The 18,124-nt window shown below is 38.4% G+C and overlaps 2 protein-coding genes across 4 annotated transcripts in view; one reads left to right on the top strand and one right to left on the bottom strand.

Moving 5' to 3' along the window:
* CTNNA1 (catenin alpha 1) overlaps positions 1-18,124 on the top strand; it is a 300,756-nt gene that overhangs the window by 221,725 nt on the left and 60,907 nt on the right. The window lies entirely within an intron of this gene.
* Positions 11,110-17,768, bottom strand: LRRTM2 (leucine rich repeat transmembrane neuronal 2). The gene is made up of 2 exons (XM_045794579.2): positions 16,984-17,768; positions 11,110-16,639 (listed from the first exon to the last, which is right to left on the bottom strand). Exons 1-2 carry the CDS (start codon positions 16,985-16,987, stop codon positions 15,093-15,095), a joined length of 1,551 nt encoding a protein of 516 aa, XP_045650535.1. The 5' UTR covers positions 16,988-17,768; the 3' UTR covers positions 11,110-15,092.

Below are 18,124 nucleotides of genomic sequence, written 5' to 3'. Positions count from 1 at the left end.
GACATATTGTGAATATAGATTCCTTTGTAAAAATTTCATGGTTGAATACAAGGTAGTGATTAGTTGCCTGAGTTTGAGCTTTTAGGTTTTATAAAAATTCTTTTCACACAGGCCATTTTAATTGTTGAAGATCAAAATTGATTTGACTTGGATGGATGGAAGACAACCAGTCAGGGAACTGGTGTAGTGATGGTTTTAGAGCCTTTCCTTCTGTAGCAAAATATGATAAACCTGCCTTTCACAGTTCTCATTGACATCACATCTGCAGGATTTTTATACTTGTAAATAGTTTTAAGAATATTTATTTTGTTTTTATTTTTACCCGCATCTGCAAAATTTGTGTGGATATCTGCAGTTTATTTATAGATATACAAGTTTCTGAATGCGAGCATTGAATGTGACGCCACACATATTCAAGTGAGTGGTTCTTTTTCTAATCAAGTAAAAATGGCCGGTACAAGACTCGAATTTAGAGGGAGGAGCCAAAGTTAAAAAAGAAAATCTTTGACAAGAAATGAGCTAAATAATGGCTTTCTCTGTGAAATAAATAGAGGCTGTTTTGTCCTGATCTCGGGTCTTTTTGCTTCCATTTCCCTAACTGAACACATGTACTTGTGCCTATACACACACACTCTTTTACATAGACTTAAGTGAAAAGTGTAAATGCTCGAGAGCTCCCAAGTAAGGAAAGACAATGAAAGGATGAATGAGTGGGCTACCAGGCATCACTGAAGAGAAACTTAAGTGGGAGAAGAGGAGAAAGAAAGAATGATTTGGCAATCTCCTCCAACTGCAATAGTGTCAAATATAGACATTTTGGGGTACAGTGAAAACAATAAGGGATTTTAAGGACAGAATTTGAACCCACTAGATCCCTCTATTAGGGAAAAAATGCCTGTGGAGCCTTTTTGTAGACATTTTTCCAGTTTTCTTTTTTGTTTTTTGTTCTAATTTATTGTGATGTCATCTTATCCTTATACTGTATAGATGCTGTTCATTAAAAGAGGTAATGGCTTTTTAATAAGGTCATCCTGTATGGAAAGGGATTTCTTACCCTGTGGGATATACACTTTGATTTCTCCACAGCACTGGCAATGCATTTTCACTGATTCCTGCAGAGTTTTGAGTACCAGTTGTAATCCTTGACAGATAATTTCAGTTTCATAGAGAAAATACATTGGGATTGTTGAATGTGAAGACCAAAGCTGGTCCCTACAAAGAACAAATCTGTTACTAGCTTTTTAACCTTTATGTTTTAACCAAGGAGGATAATGAGCCAGCCCTTATATGTAGTACCTGTATATAAATATTATTGTGGATGCAGGAAATTGCAGATTTACTAGTGAATGCCTTTGTAATAGCAGTGATAGAAAAATCCAACACATACTGGATAAAACATTTTTTTCTGCCTATTTCCTAAAGATGTGTATGTTGTTGAGTTTTAATCTTTAAGCTTAGAATGCTGTTTACCAGTGGTACTTAGTTGTGGACAGTTCCCTGGAGGTTTGCGGAGTGTCCACATTTCCATACAGCGCTTGGTTGGTGGAGACAAGGTCTCCACTGTGTCACTCTCTTAGCAGGGAGAATAGTGTGTCCCTTTTCTTGTAAAAAGGAAGAGGTGGGAGAAAAGCAACAAGAGTTGATTCCTGGTAGGTTCTCCCCATTTGAATTTTCCCCAACTTTTGTTAAATCAAAATTAATGTAGAATTGTTAAGTCTTGGAAAAAGTCTGAATATCTGATAATTTTCACGGTTTGCCCAACTAGAGAAATTTATTAGCTAGTCTTGATTATAATATCAATATGTAGAAAAAAAGAAGTGTTATGTTCATATTTGAGACATATTGAAGAGGTTTTGTAATTATGATTACTGAAAGGATATTTCTAAAGGAGAGTAAAGTATTTGATTATGGGGAGGGAACGAGAAACAGTATAGAATTAAATCCGGGTAGGGAATGAAAGGATTCTGAAATACTGAAACTTGTTGTTGATTTTGAAGTGTAACCCTTAAGATGTCATGTTTCATCTTCAATTTCTGTTATTAAGACGGGAGGTAGATAACGGTTTGGGCTTTTATTAAGATTGTATTGGCAGCCATACCACATAGTTTTTTAACAAAAACAGCAATTCCACTGAGGTTTTTAACAGTGAAGCCATTAATGAACCTCTTATATATGAAAGTAACAAATTAAACCTTATAATAAGATTCTTTTGTAGCATGTGAGGGAGTAAAATTAACAGGTTGTCACTACACTGGGCTTCCTGCGTTTCTGTTTAGTATTTGCACCACATTAGGGAGTCAGAAATGATTGTTCTAAAAGTTTAAAACTTTATCTTGCAAAAATGTTAACAGTCTATGATAAAGAGTGGGAAAGGGGTAGGTTTTACTAGAATGAGTGGGACCCTAGCAAGAGCTTTGCTTCATACTTTACAAAGTAGAAACCGGTCCTGCCTTTTCTGTGTCTATTTCATAAGAGGAAGCCCTTATTGACACTTGGGGGGGGGAAAGGTGCAAATTGAAAATGTGGAGAAACTGTCTTTTCAGAAAATAGGTTTAGATTGGAGATTAATAGTGAAACCTCGAGATTTAATACTGGAACCCAGAGGCTCTTTTTATTTAGCACGTCTTGGTGAGTAAATGATTTCTTAACATCCTTTCCCCCTCATACCCTAACCTCCTGCCTATTTCTCTTGAGCCAGGCTCTTCGAGAGAGCCATTTGTTCTTTCTCAGCTGACCATTGGTTCTTACCCTTTGCCTGTCCTTTAAATAAATCTCTTTCCCCTATCCTTTTTCCTTAGCAGCCCTTTTTGATAGTCAAAGTTCTGGGCTTTGTTTTTATCAGCAGAACAATGAAAATTGCCAGAATACGTTTTTTTAAATCACTGCTTTGATCACCGTATCCCAGCCATCTCCAGAGATCTGGAATGGCTGCTCTTGCTGACCTTGTTAAATCTATGCACTGTTTCTGGTCCCAGAGTTCCCCTGTCATTTGGTACACATTAGCTGCACTTACTGGTAGTATCTGTCAGATTGGGGGTTCTGGCTACCCCTGCACCCAGCCATGTTGAAATCCTGTCGGTACTTAATTGTAGGAAGGTTAAAGGCTCCTTTTCCACTACATTCTTCATTGCCCTTCCCGTTCTCTGAATATCAGTAATTTAAGTAGCACTGTCCAATTCACATTTTTGGGCTGATTCTCTTTTGTTAGCTCTTCGTTGAATATTGTTTTATCTCATAGTGGAAGTTGAAGTAGTACTTGCTGAAATATTTAAAAATACTTAGTAATCATCATCATCATCCAGCTTACGCTTTAGCAATTACTGTGTGCCAGGAAATATTACAGCTTTTATACACATATTCCCTTTAATCTTCAGAGCATGAGTTATGTACCATTAAGGCATAAATGACTTGCTCAAGGTCTCACAGGCAGCAAGTGGATGTGCTATATTTCGAACCTAGTCTGACTCGAGAGTCTAAGCTATTAACCATCATGTAACACAGTTGGTCTGATTGAGAGGAATAGTGTGTAGATTGTCAATACTATAAATTACAATTGTAAATATGTATTTTCCTTTCCTCCCAACATTTTATTAAGAAAATTTTTATACATAAAGAGAAGCTGGAAGAATTGTACAGTGATCACTCATTCATACACACACACACACACACTCACTCATTTCCTAGATTTTGTGATTAACATTTTGTTAGGTGCTTTATCACATATTTATCTATCCCTGTGTCCATCTTGTTTGAATGTATTTTAAAAATCAGTTTGCAGACACTTGTATACTTCACCTCTAAATACTGCAGCGTGCGTGTCATTAACTGGAGTTCAGTTTTTTTATGGAAAATTTTATACACAATGAAATGTACAGATTTTAAGTGTTCTATTTGACGAGTTTTGATGGGCACACACACTTTGTAACCCAAACCACTATCAGAGATAGATACGGTTATCTTTTTAGTGAATATTTGATTGTCTCATAGTTCAAGTACATGAGCTAGCTGTACCTTTGCCCCCAAATTAAAACCTGCTCTTCTGATTGTCCCATGATCTTCGACTGGTTCTTTAGTTTATCGCACTGACCTCATTGCACCTACTTGGCATGGAGTACATTCTTAATGGTTCCATGAATGATGGACTTGTTAGGTAGTAATCATTCTCACTTCTAAAACAGTGTATGTGCAGACCTTTAATTGGCAACAATTTCTTTGATAGGTAATGTTTTAAGATCATTTTCCTGAATTAAGCTGACCTTATTCCCATTCGTTTTCCAATAGAGCATTATTTGTTCAAGTGGCTTTGATGTTGAAGGGATGCTGCCCTTGAAATGCATTGTTTTTTTTTGTTGACTGCCATTTGATAGATATCGTTTAAATATACCACAGACTGATGGAGGAAGGTGTGTTTCTGTGAGTCTCTTGTCCATCTATGCTCATTCCCCTGGTAATCTCATTCCAGTCTGTGACTTTATTTTTTATTTTTATTTTTTTTAAAGATTTTATTTATTTGACAGAGATAGAGACAGCCAGTGAGAGAGGGAACACAAGCAGGGGGAGTGGGAGAGGAAGAAGCAGGCTCACAGCAGAAGAGCCTGATGTGGGGCTCGATCCCAGATCGCCGGGATCACGCCCTGAGCCGAAGGCAGACGCCTAACCGCTGTGCCACCCAGGCGCCCCCAGTCTGTGACTTTAAATACCCATGTTTACTATGATGATTTCAGAATTTATATTTCCAGTCTAGATCTCTACCCTGGACTTGTCATCTCTACTTGAATGGCTAATAAACATTTCGATTTTAGTATGTCAAAAACTGAATCTTTATCTTTCTCATCTCTCCCCTTCCCAAATAATGTTCTCAATTCCAATATACCAAGGTTTGGAGTTCAATAAGTTTAAATGTTAGTTGATAACAGAATAAAGCAGGTAGCCTTTCATGGATTTTGTCTAATCCCCAGGCCACCCTGCCTTCAATTTAAACTGAGGGTAGTGGTGTGTGTGTGTTTAAAAATTGATACAAAATATTTAAAAGGCGAAGTTTTCAAAATATTATTTATGTGTTTTTGGAGGCTAGTAGATTTGTGGTTTTTTACGGAAATACGTTTGTTTAATAGTTTTTGTAGTAACTTATGGTGATGCCTTTGGTGGGAATGTGAACTAGCTAGACTTCAGATAAACTATGGTTTGTTCGGTTCTTCACATTTTATCTGTAATTCATCTCACATCTAATTTTTAAGTGAGCACAAAATGGGTGATATCATTTGTACATTGTGATGTTTTTTTCGACATCTCAGAAACGCTGCTTTAAAAGGGAGAGAATGCCTGACCACCTGCTGTTAGGTTTTCATGGAGAGTAATAGATAAATGTTAGACTGGCAGTTCTAACACAATAATAAAATGGGCTCTAGTTGTTGGAAGTTGACAGCAAGTGTTAGAGAGCAGTTCTGCACACATTGGCCTGAATGGGTTGTCAGGAGAGAAGAGGGAGATGTGGTGATACGGCACTGTTCTGGATGACTACAAGAGGGTGCTGAGAGTGGTAGATTCTTTTCCCATGCTTTCCCACTGCTGGTATTTTTTTTTTCCTCGTGAACTTCCAGGGAAAATGAGGGAGGTTGCCGAGAGAGGAGTAGCACCGTCAGGGTCACTTGTGAACTCAGTTGTTAGTGTGTGCCACGTGGGGCAGTCCTAGCATTACCAGTGCCTCATGCTCATGTCCTTTTCCCTGTGGGGAGCAAAACTGTCAGAAAGTACTTACACATGAAAGATCAGTGTTCTTTGTGGCCAGTTTTATGGAATCCTGAAAAAACTGGTGTAAAATTTTGCAGCATAGATAAGGGAGGTAAGGATTATGGCCTTTCGTTACCCCAATAATTCTACATTTCTGAAAATTCCACAACCATGTCCTGTGTACCCATGTCCTCTTTGCCCCAAGGCACCTTCCCCACCCCCAAATAAAACCGGTAAAGTAACTATTCATATTAAAGATGCGAAAGGTGTTGGGGATTTTATTTGGTCAGAGAGCTAGAGTGAATGCTAATTATTAATGCAAAAAGGGTACTTTTCTTAAATGACTTTGTCTCTGGTTTTTTGAAAGTAAAAACAAAATGAGTAAACATTATTTAATACTTGAGTCTTATACAAAGGGAAAGGTAGACTGAGAGGACAACTCAGGTGAGTGATTGTGTTTCTATTAGTGTCTCCCTAATTGTGGAGATCATTTTGCAGCTGATAAGCACTTAGTTTTGTGGAGTCAAGGAGTATCTTTAAAATTAGAAGTATTTCTGAGGTGCCTCAGTGGCATTAAGTGTGTCTGACTCTTGGTTTTGGCTCAGGTTGTGATCTCAGGGTCATGAGATCAAGCCCTGCGTTGGGCTCCATGCTCAGCATGGAGTCTGCTTGATATTCTCTCTCTCTTTCTCTCTCCCCCCCCCTTCTCGCCCTCTGCCCCCACCCCTTCATGCATGTGTGCGCTTGCTCTCTCTCTCTCTCTCTCTCAAAAAATAAAATTATGGGTATTTTTTTTAATGAAGATTGGTGCTCAGCTTTGGATATACTGCAACTGAATGGTTTCTGCTAATAAGGTGCTTTTCCTTGGAATTTCCTTGGAGAATCAGGTATGGGAAAAGCTTATAAATGTGCTGGTGACTGAAGATCAAAAAGCAAGCCCAGTGTCAAGAGATGTGGGAAAATGGAGAAAAGTTGTGGATGAAGGAGGAGATAAAGTGTTCTTCCTTGCTGGATAAACTGGATTATGATCTTGGAAAGACAATCTAAGAAAGAAGTTCTCATCTTAAAAAATCTGGGCCATAAGATCTGCAGTTTCTGGTAGACTCAATGTGTGTATTCATTCAGACAGGTTAATTCTGAGCAAGCTTTATATTTAATATTTTAATATGGAGGATCGTCAGCAGTCATGTAACATAACCCTCATATACGCACGATAGGTTATCTTTGTGTTTTTAAATTCTCATACCTCCCTTCATATCAATAATTCTGGCAAAACTGCCTAGAAACCAAATCTGCCACTGTTAGATGGGCTTCTTCCTAAATTCTATGTGGTAGACTTGATGTGCATTTATCTTCTAAGCAAAAATAATAATAATAATAAACATAATCGTGATCTTTAATCCTCAGCCATGTATTTTGTCCTAAAATAAAATTGTCAGAAACTGAGATATCAATAAGATTATTTCTTCTTTTGAAAAACAGTATCTGTTTGTGATAATGGGTAATATATGTTGTCACATATAGTTTTATTGAACAAGGGAAAAAGACATCACTGGATTTTAAGTGACTACCTTACTCTGAAGAAATTTTGGAATTAGAGATTGTATCTTTTGAAATTTAGCCTTGATTCATAGAGACAAAGTAATGTCATGTGTAATATTATAATACATTTTATAAAGCAAATTACTTGACCGAGAGATAATGTGGTTAGTTTTATATCAGTACCAGATAAAAAAATTGTATCCAGGCTGTTGGCTTATTAAAAGCTGTTGCTTATTATCAGTCTTCATTTTGGATACTATACATTAACTTAGTGAGGGAAGTTAGACTAGAAAGTAGAGAGTGTCATGAACTAATGCTGAGGTCTAACATGTTTTTAATATGATTATATTCTCTACTTGATGAATCTATTGCATCTAGTTCTCCACATACTACAATTAAAAAAATAGCAAGCATTTATTGACCCTGTATGGTGTTCCAGCCTGTTCTCAGTACTTTACGTGGATTAAATTCCCCTTTGGTTGTTACTACTATTAAATTCCTTGTTAGGGATGAGAAGCTTAAGGCACAGTGAGGTTGAAGGACTTGTTCACGGTTACAGGCACAAGTGTGGAATAGGTCTCTTGATCACTGTGCTCTTTACTCTTGTTGAAATCTAAGTGTTCTAATAGATATAGAATGAGTTAAATTTTAAAGGGACAGTTAAATTTCTGATAGTTATCAGACCATTGAATGCTTTATCTATTTAAATGCATTCTTTCTCAGAAAATTAGTTATCATCTTATAGACTCTTACCCAAGGATAACACTTATGATTATCATCAGCACAAATAGAGATTATGCATGGAATGTGCTTCTTTTCATTCATGATGTAGTTAGAAGATTTTTCTATTTTAAGTTGTACTCCTCATCTAGAAGACTTGTAATGGAGCAGATATTCACTGAGTGTCTCTTAGGTGATGGAACACTGTAGTTTGGGTTCCGGGGATGTAATAAGGAGGAAACATGAACTGCTCTCCCAAGTAGGTGAACGTTCAATCTTGCTGACTTTATAGGCTTCACCTTTGGGTCACCACAAAGCATGCAACATGCTTGCATAGGCTTCTTACTCTTAACTTTTTCAAGGATTTACATGAAGAACAAGTTTGCCTGTTCTTCATAATCTCCTTGGAGATACTGTCTGAGGTTTTTTCTTATTCCTGCAACTGACTCTATTTTATACATAATTCACAGGGTTTTGCACTTAAGTTGTCTCTATCCCCAAGAAAACTAGTGTGCTTCTTTTATCAGATGAAAGCTGTTGGTTTTGTTCTTTGCCTTGGCCACCAGGAAGATCAAGTCCAAATTAGTATATACTAGAAATAGCTATTTCATTATTCTACTAGGGCTTTTTAAAAATAAGTTATCACAACCCTTTAGAATCTGGTGAAATATTTAGACATACATAATATACTTGCATTGTAATTTCAAGAGGTTCTTCATTCCATGAAACATATCCTGGACCCTTAGAGTTAAGAATTCCTGCTTCTGATCTTTTCGTATCCTTATTTGAACCATTTAGTACATATGAATGTATTATCCTATGTTTCCTTGACTTCACAGAAGTAAGTTATATGAAATGATAAATAGTTTTCAAAGGTTTAAGGTGCTGAACAGTTGCGATCTCTGTATTTGGCAGCTAGGCCATGGGAAATGTTCTAGTCTATCTCAGGAGAAACGTTTTTGCTTCTCATGATGATGAAGCAGGTGGGGTAATAGCAATGGCTGTATAGTTTTTGTCTAAGTTTTCAAAGAAAGCAACCTAGGGGTTTTACATATATATTTAATTTATATTATACACATGTGTATGTGTGTATATATGTGTATAAATATGTGTACATGTGTATTTTTTTTTTTTTGTACAAAAACCATAGCCTAAACATGGAATTCTTGTGCTCCAAGCACAATTTTGAACAGAGAGTCAGTCAGTGAAGTTAACGACATTTTTACATCTCTCTACCATAGTTTTTGGTAAAATGTCTTGAAAGTTGTAAAACTGCTTTGGGTTTGTCTCTGGGACTGCAGTTTTTAAATCTGGTTCTCAAGTGAAGGAAGAGTCGTTTTCTGTCTTAGCGTGGTGTTAGAGTCATTGGCCCCTGCCTTCAGGTTAATTGTTCACAGATGCTCCTTCATGTTGGATTTCTGGTGGGAGGTCCTGCGTGGGGAGGCCATGTGCTAGGCTTTGCTCTTGGGCCTCCATGTATAAAGGGAGGGTGTATGTTCATTTTGCAGACTTTGCAGGATGGGGTGCCTCATTGTACTTGCCTTTGGAAATTTCTTCCTCTTTAATGTCCCCTGTGGATAGGGGAAGGGCAGGTCAACATGTGTCCCTAAAGAGTGTTCCCAAAACTTTCGCCAGTGAGGAGGAATTCATGCTAAGGAGGAGCAATGTTTGGAATAGCAATGATTTTTCACCTCTCTTTCTCTTCTCTCTTTGTGAAAGACAATTTGTAATACATTTTGTCTGAGGGAGATTTGAGTACCCAGCTGGTTAGATATATTTAAAGAAAAGAAAAAAAAAATCACTTGAAACAGACCTTGAAGAAATCTATTATAAATTTGAGTGGGAACCTGAGAATGCTGTGGCATACAGGCAAAACTAATTAAAATAACTGATAAAGAAATGAGATGTAGCTTTACATGGGATTTTCAAGGTTTAAATGTACGAGAATTAGGTTAATAAGCTCTTTTAACTCCATAAGGTATAGGAATTCGATTCTTTGTGTAATTTGAAACCACCATCACCTGTGCCCTCTAGTGCATACTTGATGAGTTTGACAGTAAAATTTTGTTCTGTGGTTCCTGCCTCTGTCCTCGTTATTGCTAAGGTTCCTGGTGTGAGAGCTCTCTTAGCCTCTCTGATCCCCTCATCCCTGGGTCAAAGGGGTGGCCTTGTTTCTTCCTGCCCCTCTGGTCTTGCTGCACTGCTCTGGGCCTAGAGAGTAGCAAGCGCATCCTGTCAAGTGTGGCAGCTCCTGGCAGTCAATTCCTTGAGACCAGGGCACTTTCTGTAACAACCCCCCTCCCATCCATGCTGCCCAGGAATAGCATCCTATCCTGGGGGTGTTTATTCCAAGCAAGGGACGCTACTAAAAAAAATCTTACCTTCCTTTTCCCTATCCATATTTGTTGAGCTGGTATCTCAGAGTAGGGTCAAGTAGGTCATGTAGGGAACCTAGAAATCCCAGCATGGTCAGCACCTATGGACATCCCTCCAAGGAATGGTGTGTAAGGTGCTGCTAGTGTCTGCCCCACCAATGGATCCCCAAGGCCAAGTCGCTGTTTGCTGGGTACAGGCAATCTTTTTGAAGCTCCCCAGGATGTAGTGGCAGTCCACTTTTGGGGAAGGTGGGAAGCCAGCTTTAGGCCCTGTGATCCTCATGGATAGCGGTTTGTCCACTCCCTCAGGCTTGTGACAGAGCAACTTCTTATTGCATAACTGCTAGTTGTTGGCATGGTAGCTTTTTGGCTAGGGCTCTCCCCACCATACTCCCCGCCCAACCACCACCACCGCATCCTTTACTTTGTTCTTTGCTTAGTTTAACCTTTCTCTCAATGAAGAGAGTCGATTAGCTGCCCTTTACTCAACTGGCACATTTGGCATTGTAGAGAATATGGTACAAAACAAATGTTCATTTAAGGTTGCTCTGTCACAAATGGTTTTTCAAGTTTCACATGTCAAAATTGAGAGCCTACCAAGGAAAAGCTTAAAAAAAAAAGACGTTCACTTTTTACAGTATACACAATTTTAATAACAAATCTTTCCTGTACACTGCACTTGGTTATCACCCTCCCACCAGCCCCCATTATAATAGTATTTTCTTCCCACCCCCCAACCCAGTTGCCCACCTCCCAGCAAAAACAAAACAAAACAAAAAAATGGCTCTTAAGGTGATTGAACACAATATGTTTGGACTATACTTTAAGTGTCCAGTCTCAGTTTTGATAGGAAGGTTCACCAAACATTCCATATATCAGATTTTTTTTTTTTAGATTACCAAGGAAGAATAGGTTAGTTGAAGGAGTAGCAGATGTTTCCAAATGTTTATAATACCTGTATGAAAGCTTGAACAGTCATTTTCTATGTGTTTTTGGCCTTACTCAAGTACTGTGAGTTTGCCCTAGGTTGAGAATAGAAATATTACCTATAGATGACGTTATCATCTTTATCTTCGTCTTTTTCTGGTTGAAGCACTTAAGCCAATAAAATACGAAGATCATGTCCCAAAACAGACTTTTGAGAAATGTCTGTTACTGTATTGCTCTTAGGAAAATGATCATGTAAGTCAGCTTCTCAAAATATTCTTTTAAAATTTCATATTGATGTCTACATTTTAGGGAGAGAATCAGGCATTTATAGCTTTTTGCCCTGATAGCATGTGTAGGAAGTATGCCTTAAGAAAATGATATGCCTGTTTTGAATTTTAGGATTTGGACCTAGCGATGCAGAGGGCTCATTTTTATTGGAAAGATGGAGTCTAGCTCTTGGTGACTAGCATTAGAATAAGCAGATGGATTTTAATAATTAGTGGAGTTGGAAAGTTCAGTCGATTCCATTCATTGAATTGGTATAGAAATTAACTTAGACACATTAAGAAATTACATGTGTTAGTGCAGATTTTTGGCTTAAAAAATTAGTATCTTTGCTATTTGATGTTGGCAGTGGGTATTCTCTGAGTTGTGTGTGGATTTGCAGATTTATCAGCCCACTCTCATTTCAGAAAAGTGATTGAAATCCCTGGCAAGCTACAGAAATGAATATAAACGATTCCCAACAAGCTCTTGGTTACTAGGTGGGTACAGTATCATAGCCTTCTTAGCTTTTCTTTTTCCAGAGAGATTTAATTATTTTTCTGGTTCTTGATTAAGTGTCATTTTCCTCTACCCTTGAAAGTGAAAAAAGACCGGAGCTAGGACGGGGGGTGGGTGCTGAAGAGGATAAGACTACAGTGATAAAACAAAAGCCCTAACATCCTGTTACCAGGATCCGCAGTGTAGCTGTGATGCTCTTACACCCTAGCCAGTTGGTAAAGAGAGGACATACGACTAACAGTCTCATCTTCAAACCTGTGCCGATACCGAAACACAAATAGGCCAAAATTAAATGGAATCCTGCCTTCTACAGGCATTCGAAAAGGGAAGTTTGCACTTTAAATGAAAAAGGAAAATGCTGTCTGGCACTGTTACTTACTTTTCTCTGAGAGCATTACCAAAAAAAATGGAGGGCAAAACATTTTATAGTTTTTGACTGGAAAGTGTTCCTTAGTGGCTTTGCTATGCTGTTCCCCAGAATTTACTGAATGGCTTGCTTTCCCAATTTAGTTTTCTACATACATTAAGGATTTTGTCAGTTGATGGTCCATTTTACTAAAGGTAATCTTTAAGATTAATGTGGGAATTCTCAGCCCATATTTCTCATCCTTCTCTTCACAGTTTCAATTAATGTTGGTTGTGGATGAAATGATGGAAAATACTCCAGTGCTATCCTTCAGGGCTAGTGGAGTCTGTGTGTTCAGGGCACAGTTGTATTGTGACAGAACTGTGCCCTGACAAATGGCCATGGTTACCCTGATTAAATGGGTTGGTAAATTTTAGCTCATGGAGCTCTCATTTGTAATGGGACTTCTGATCCAGCCCCTCCATAGGGAAGCAGTGAGCTGTGCTCTATGCCGTAAAATCAGCTTCTGTCTCTGCCCAGGCAGGCCCAGGGTCTGGTTTAATAAGAAATGAAATGCTCACCGCTCAAGATCAGCTGAACACAGCTGGGCTGAGACTTTGCCAAACTAATCTACCCACCCTAAAAAATATAGAGAGCACATTTTAATCTTAATTTGTGATCTCATCTGCTTTTTTACTGATACACATTTTCTTTGAAATATAGGTAGACACCCCTCTCTCGGTATTAAAGAAGAAGAAAATTACTATTAAATTTCATAGGTTAAACTGTAGTCTTAGCATGTTTGCAGTTCAATCCTGAGAAGAAAATATGTCTTGAATAGAAAGATAACGTATTAATGGTCATTTTAAAGGAAAGATAACCTTTTTTTTTTTAATGGTAGTGGTTTTTCTGTAAGCATATATCCCTTTTTTTCACATACAGTCAATGTCAGTTGTAGAAATGCTCATTTTTCTAAAATTAAGTCAGTCTAATTTAATGGGTTTTGCTACTACGTGCATGGAACCTCATTTATGGAAAAATTCTATATGAATTGATGACTTGGATCTGAATCCCAAATATGTCATAGTTTCTTTGTAGAAATCATAATCAAAGAAACGAAATACTCGTGGCTCTTTTCTTCTTCGTGAAAAGTATGGCATCGTTATCATTTGTTAATTATGGAATGTTTCTATTAACACTCTCTCCCCCCTTTTCAGCTGCAGGCCCCAGGACCTTGCCCTGTTTGATGCAGATTGTGTAGTTACCCTTTGCCTTACTCTTGGCTGCCTTTTAACTTAAGCTAACTGTTTCTGTGGGTCACATTTCAAAATGCTGCCTTTCCCTTTCATCCCTTCACCTCCATGCCACCTTTGCATTACCACTGTGTGGCTGCATAGGCATGTACAGTGTTCTCCCATGAGAAGGCTTGCCTCAGTGATATGTTGTTCCCTTCACTTAGAAGGAACTGCTCTTACGGTGTGGATAGGTATTTAAACAATCACATTTTAACATATAATATATAGAAAGTGATTTTTTCTTGGTTCCATTAAACTATGTTCTAGCGAGAAACAGTGTTATGCCTGTTGCTAGCCAATTATTTTTAATTTGGCTTTTTGAGGTTTGAAGATCAGGAAAAGGCAGCAGAAAGAGGTTTAAACCCCTTTGTCAAGGCATCTTTGATCTTGGAGGGAGGGAGAGAATTTGTGTGTGTGCTTTCAAACTAGAGGGAGCAGGTCACAGGATTGTTAAATTGACTCAGTTTATCTCTTTTTCTCTCCAAAATAATTTCTAAATCTTTTTTTACATGTAAATGTAAATATAGGATTTAGTAAACTAATTAGTAAAATGGTGATTTAATACTAGTTTAAAAAATTGTCTAAATGCCACAAAAATCAACATTTCCATTATAAGTCAAACTAGAGATGTATCACATGAAGTCAGTGTAATTATTTACTATTGATTTCATTGTAATGAGACCTTTTCACAATCACTTGGATTCATTGTTTAAATATATTAAAGAGTCACTCAGCTTATTAGAATTACATAAAGGGTTCTGATTTCATAATGTGGACTTCGATAGTATCTACCAACCCAGGCAAAAACTCTGGAAGAAGAATGTTTAATATTTACCAGTCTTCAGCATACATAAAATTTTACTTCCCACACTGGCAGTTAATTGTAGATTTGAGTAAATACCAAATTATCATACAAGAGAACTTTGCTAAGCCTCCTTTTAAGCAGCAAGCCAGTTGTGGTACTTGGGATGGAGAGCAGTGATTTAACAAGTATTGATCCGTATCTTTTTCTGCTCAGTAGCTTCTTTCCAAACTGTTTTCAGTAGAAAAAAACAGCGTATGGAGACCTTAGTGTAAATGTTTACACGTGATAGTTTATAATTACATACATGAAATGTCTTATTTTGAAGTAAGCATTTTTAGACTTTGCAACAAGAGTGCAAATTAATATGAGCTTTGCTTCATATAACACTTAAAATATGGTTTCATTAAAAAAAATTAAAAATACTTCAACACTTCAAAAACTTAAGTCTCCACTTGGTTTGGAAAATTAGGCTTAATGTCACCATTGGTAAAAATTAGGTATGTATTTAGCCCCTACTATGTAAAATAGGTTACTTATCTGATGTAATTTTTGACGACAGGTCGGTATTATACTTCACATTCTTTGTATGGCAGCTGCTGACACTTGCACTGTCCATAACCATTAATGATGATGAAGGGTCCTTCATGGGTGGGTTCATATTCATTATACGGTCCTTGGTCTGACATGTTTGACATATGGAGTCGTGTTTGGGATCGGAGCTGCCTGTGGTTCTGAATCATTGAGCACTGCCTAATTCTTCTTAAAGTGGGAGGGCAGCACTTCCTGGAGATGAACACTATAAAAATAATAAAAAAGAAAGAAAACAATAAAGCCATTGTTCCTGTAATTACCCGCTGAGTGAAGATGGCATTGTCTGGTTCGGGAAAGTGTTCCTCAGTAGTAACTGCTATGCCTGCAGTAGTTGGGATTTCTTTGTCTCCCACATGGTAACTTGATGAGCTTATTCTTTTTGTATATTCAGTGGTTGGATCTCTATAAGTTGTAGCCATGGCAGTGACAGTGGTTGATAAATTCCAGCAGAGCTGAAATCCGTGGACTGCATCTAGTATATCCTCTCCTTGGGTGTGGTCAGGGCTATGACATAGGATAGAATGTTCCCACCGACCTTGGAAACTGCCCAGCCAGGAGGCCAATGCACATATTCGAGGGCTGCATTCCCACAGATTGCCAGAGAGGCCGACGGTTGTGAGGGATTTCAGGGAGTTTAAGATCTTGGAATCAAGGCTATTTAACTTGTTGTTATCCATGAGGAGAATTTTAAGATTAGGCATCGTTTCAAACACTGTCAGGTCGATGGCTTTGATTTCATTTCCAGTCAGGTCTAGCTTTTCTAAAGTGCCCCAGGTCCACTCCATTCCACATGTCAAGTTGCTAATTTTGTTCCATTGTAAGAAGAGTGTGTGCAGACTGCTTAGCCGTAGGAAATGAGCAAAATTAATCTTCGTCAGCTGGTTGTGCTCTAGGTGAAGCTCTCTCAGTTTGATTAATCCTGCAAATCCATTGCGAGCCAAACTCCGCAAACGGTTTGTGCTCAAATCCAGAAACTCCAGGCTACGACAGTCCCAGAACAGACGTACTGGGATAGTCCGCAGGGAGTTGGACCGTAAATGCAAGGTCTGCAGCTTCCGAAGGCCGTAGAAGAGCTCTGGGTGCAGAGATGACAGCTGATTAAAAGACAGGTCCAAATTTTGCAGGTTAATCAGTTGAGTAAAAGTTGTGTTTGGCAAGTAAAATATTTTGTTGGAACTTAAGATTAATTCCTTAAGTTTATATAGTCCTTGAAAAGCATCTTCTTTTACTGTTGAAATTTGATTGTGGTCTAAGTGGAGCCAGGTAAGTTGACTGAAGCTGGCAAATTGATCCCTTTCGAGCTCTGTGATGTGATTGTGCCTCAGGGACAGGCCCAGAGAGCCCTTGTCTGTGGCGTTTGGCACTGAGCGGAAGCCCTGAGAGTCGCAGTAGAAGAGCAGCTTCTCGCAGCGGCATTTGGGTGGACACGCCATACCCAGGGCAGGCAGCATTTTTAAAACCATACTCATTGCATATATTGCTGCCAGCATAGGGGCCCCTAATGGCCACTTGAAATGTAAGCCTGCAGAATATAATTTAAGGAAAACAAGAAGATAGGATATTTTTCAGCAGAGTGTATGAGCTATTAAAAAAACAACAACAACATTATGGCGAAAGATTTCACTGCATATAACTTATTTTTCATTTGCTGCAAGAAAACTAACCTTGTTAGTATGACTAGAGCAAAACTTAAGCCATTAGGAGAAAAGATAGAGCATATTCTGTCATTAGCTATATATGCTTTTACCTAAACCTCAAAATCCAAAAATTTGACAGTGATTTCCCTCATAAAACATGTCCAGTGGCTTATTTTAAAAAGCATGATTCCTTGCTGACTGTACAAGACACATAAACGCATGGACTTACCCATTCTTCTGAGCACATTGGAGGCTGCATTCAGTCGCGGTTGTTAGACTCAACGCAGTGAGTCTGTAAAAGGCTCTAACATGCAGGAGCCTTTGACCAGTTTCCTGTTTTCTGTGTCCCAGGCTTTCTGAGGAAAATCGAATCCACCAGGGTGAGTTATTTTTTTCCTTAGGATATTCCTCTCGAAAGCATTGGTTTCATTTTCTCTGTCCTCTCTGCTTCTCTAAATCAGTTTTGAATGTAAATTATTAATTTCGTCCTCCTTTAACTGCTCAGCTGGTTAATCAAAGCTTCGGTCTCTCTTTTCCGCAGCCGTTAGTTCTCTCGGTCTTAACTTGTTGATGGCAGATGGGCGGCTTGTTGCAGAGAAGAGCTCCTGGAGCAGCATGAGTGCATTTACTGAAAAGCTTTTCCGAGAAACGGCACAAGAATGGAATTGCTTATGTGCTGCGACCACACAGAACTGTATATAGGCTGACGTCACCGGGTGACGTGTCTTTTGTTTGGGTTTTCCAGAAGCTTTACTGTTATAAAGCACCGTGCTTTGTAACAGTATCGGGATCGCTGTAAGACCCCTTGATTATAATAAAGCGAGAAAGAGAACCCCTGACTTAAAAACATGGTATTCCTTCAGTGTAGGAAGCAACAGTGAGGTTATAATAAAGGCTGCATTCAGGAAGACCCATCTGAACAGTGAGTTGGGATAGCAGAGTGATGATTTTTAATGCTTGGAAGAGCCAGTGTTAGACTGCCGATTCTGCAGAGAGAGATCATCTAAATGGGCAGGAGCCTGCACGATTTATGAAGTGCAGATTTAACGCCAGCCTATGCAAGGTAGTGCCTGCTGCTCCGGTAGTTTGGAAAGCTACTCAATCACCTTGTTGTTATGCTTGGTTAAAATAGAAGTATGACTGTGATTTGCTTTAGATGTGTTGGAAAACTAGCCAGGTGGGCTTGGCTTCTTTGTCATTAGGAGCTTAACATCATAAACCACGAATAAAGAGGGGGGGAAAAACCTTACAATACAAAGTGTTTGGTTACTTTGCTCCTTGAGAATTGAAGGGGAACTTGAGTTAAAAAGATTTCTCCTTTTCTGTCTCATTTTATAACAATGTTTTAATCATAGTGCTGATTGAAAAAT

This window comes from Ursus americanus, chromosome 5 (assembly GCF_024610735.1).
Source record: "Ursus americanus isolate L20-20 chromosome 5, mUrsAme1.1.p, whole genome shotgun sequence".
In the NCBI taxonomy this organism is placed as follows: domain Eukaryota; kingdom Metazoa; phylum Chordata; class Mammalia; order Carnivora; family Ursidae; genus Ursus; species Ursus americanus.
The sequence above is the reverse complement of the archived record's forward strand: the minus strand, read 5'-3'. Positions and strand labels throughout refer to the sequence as shown.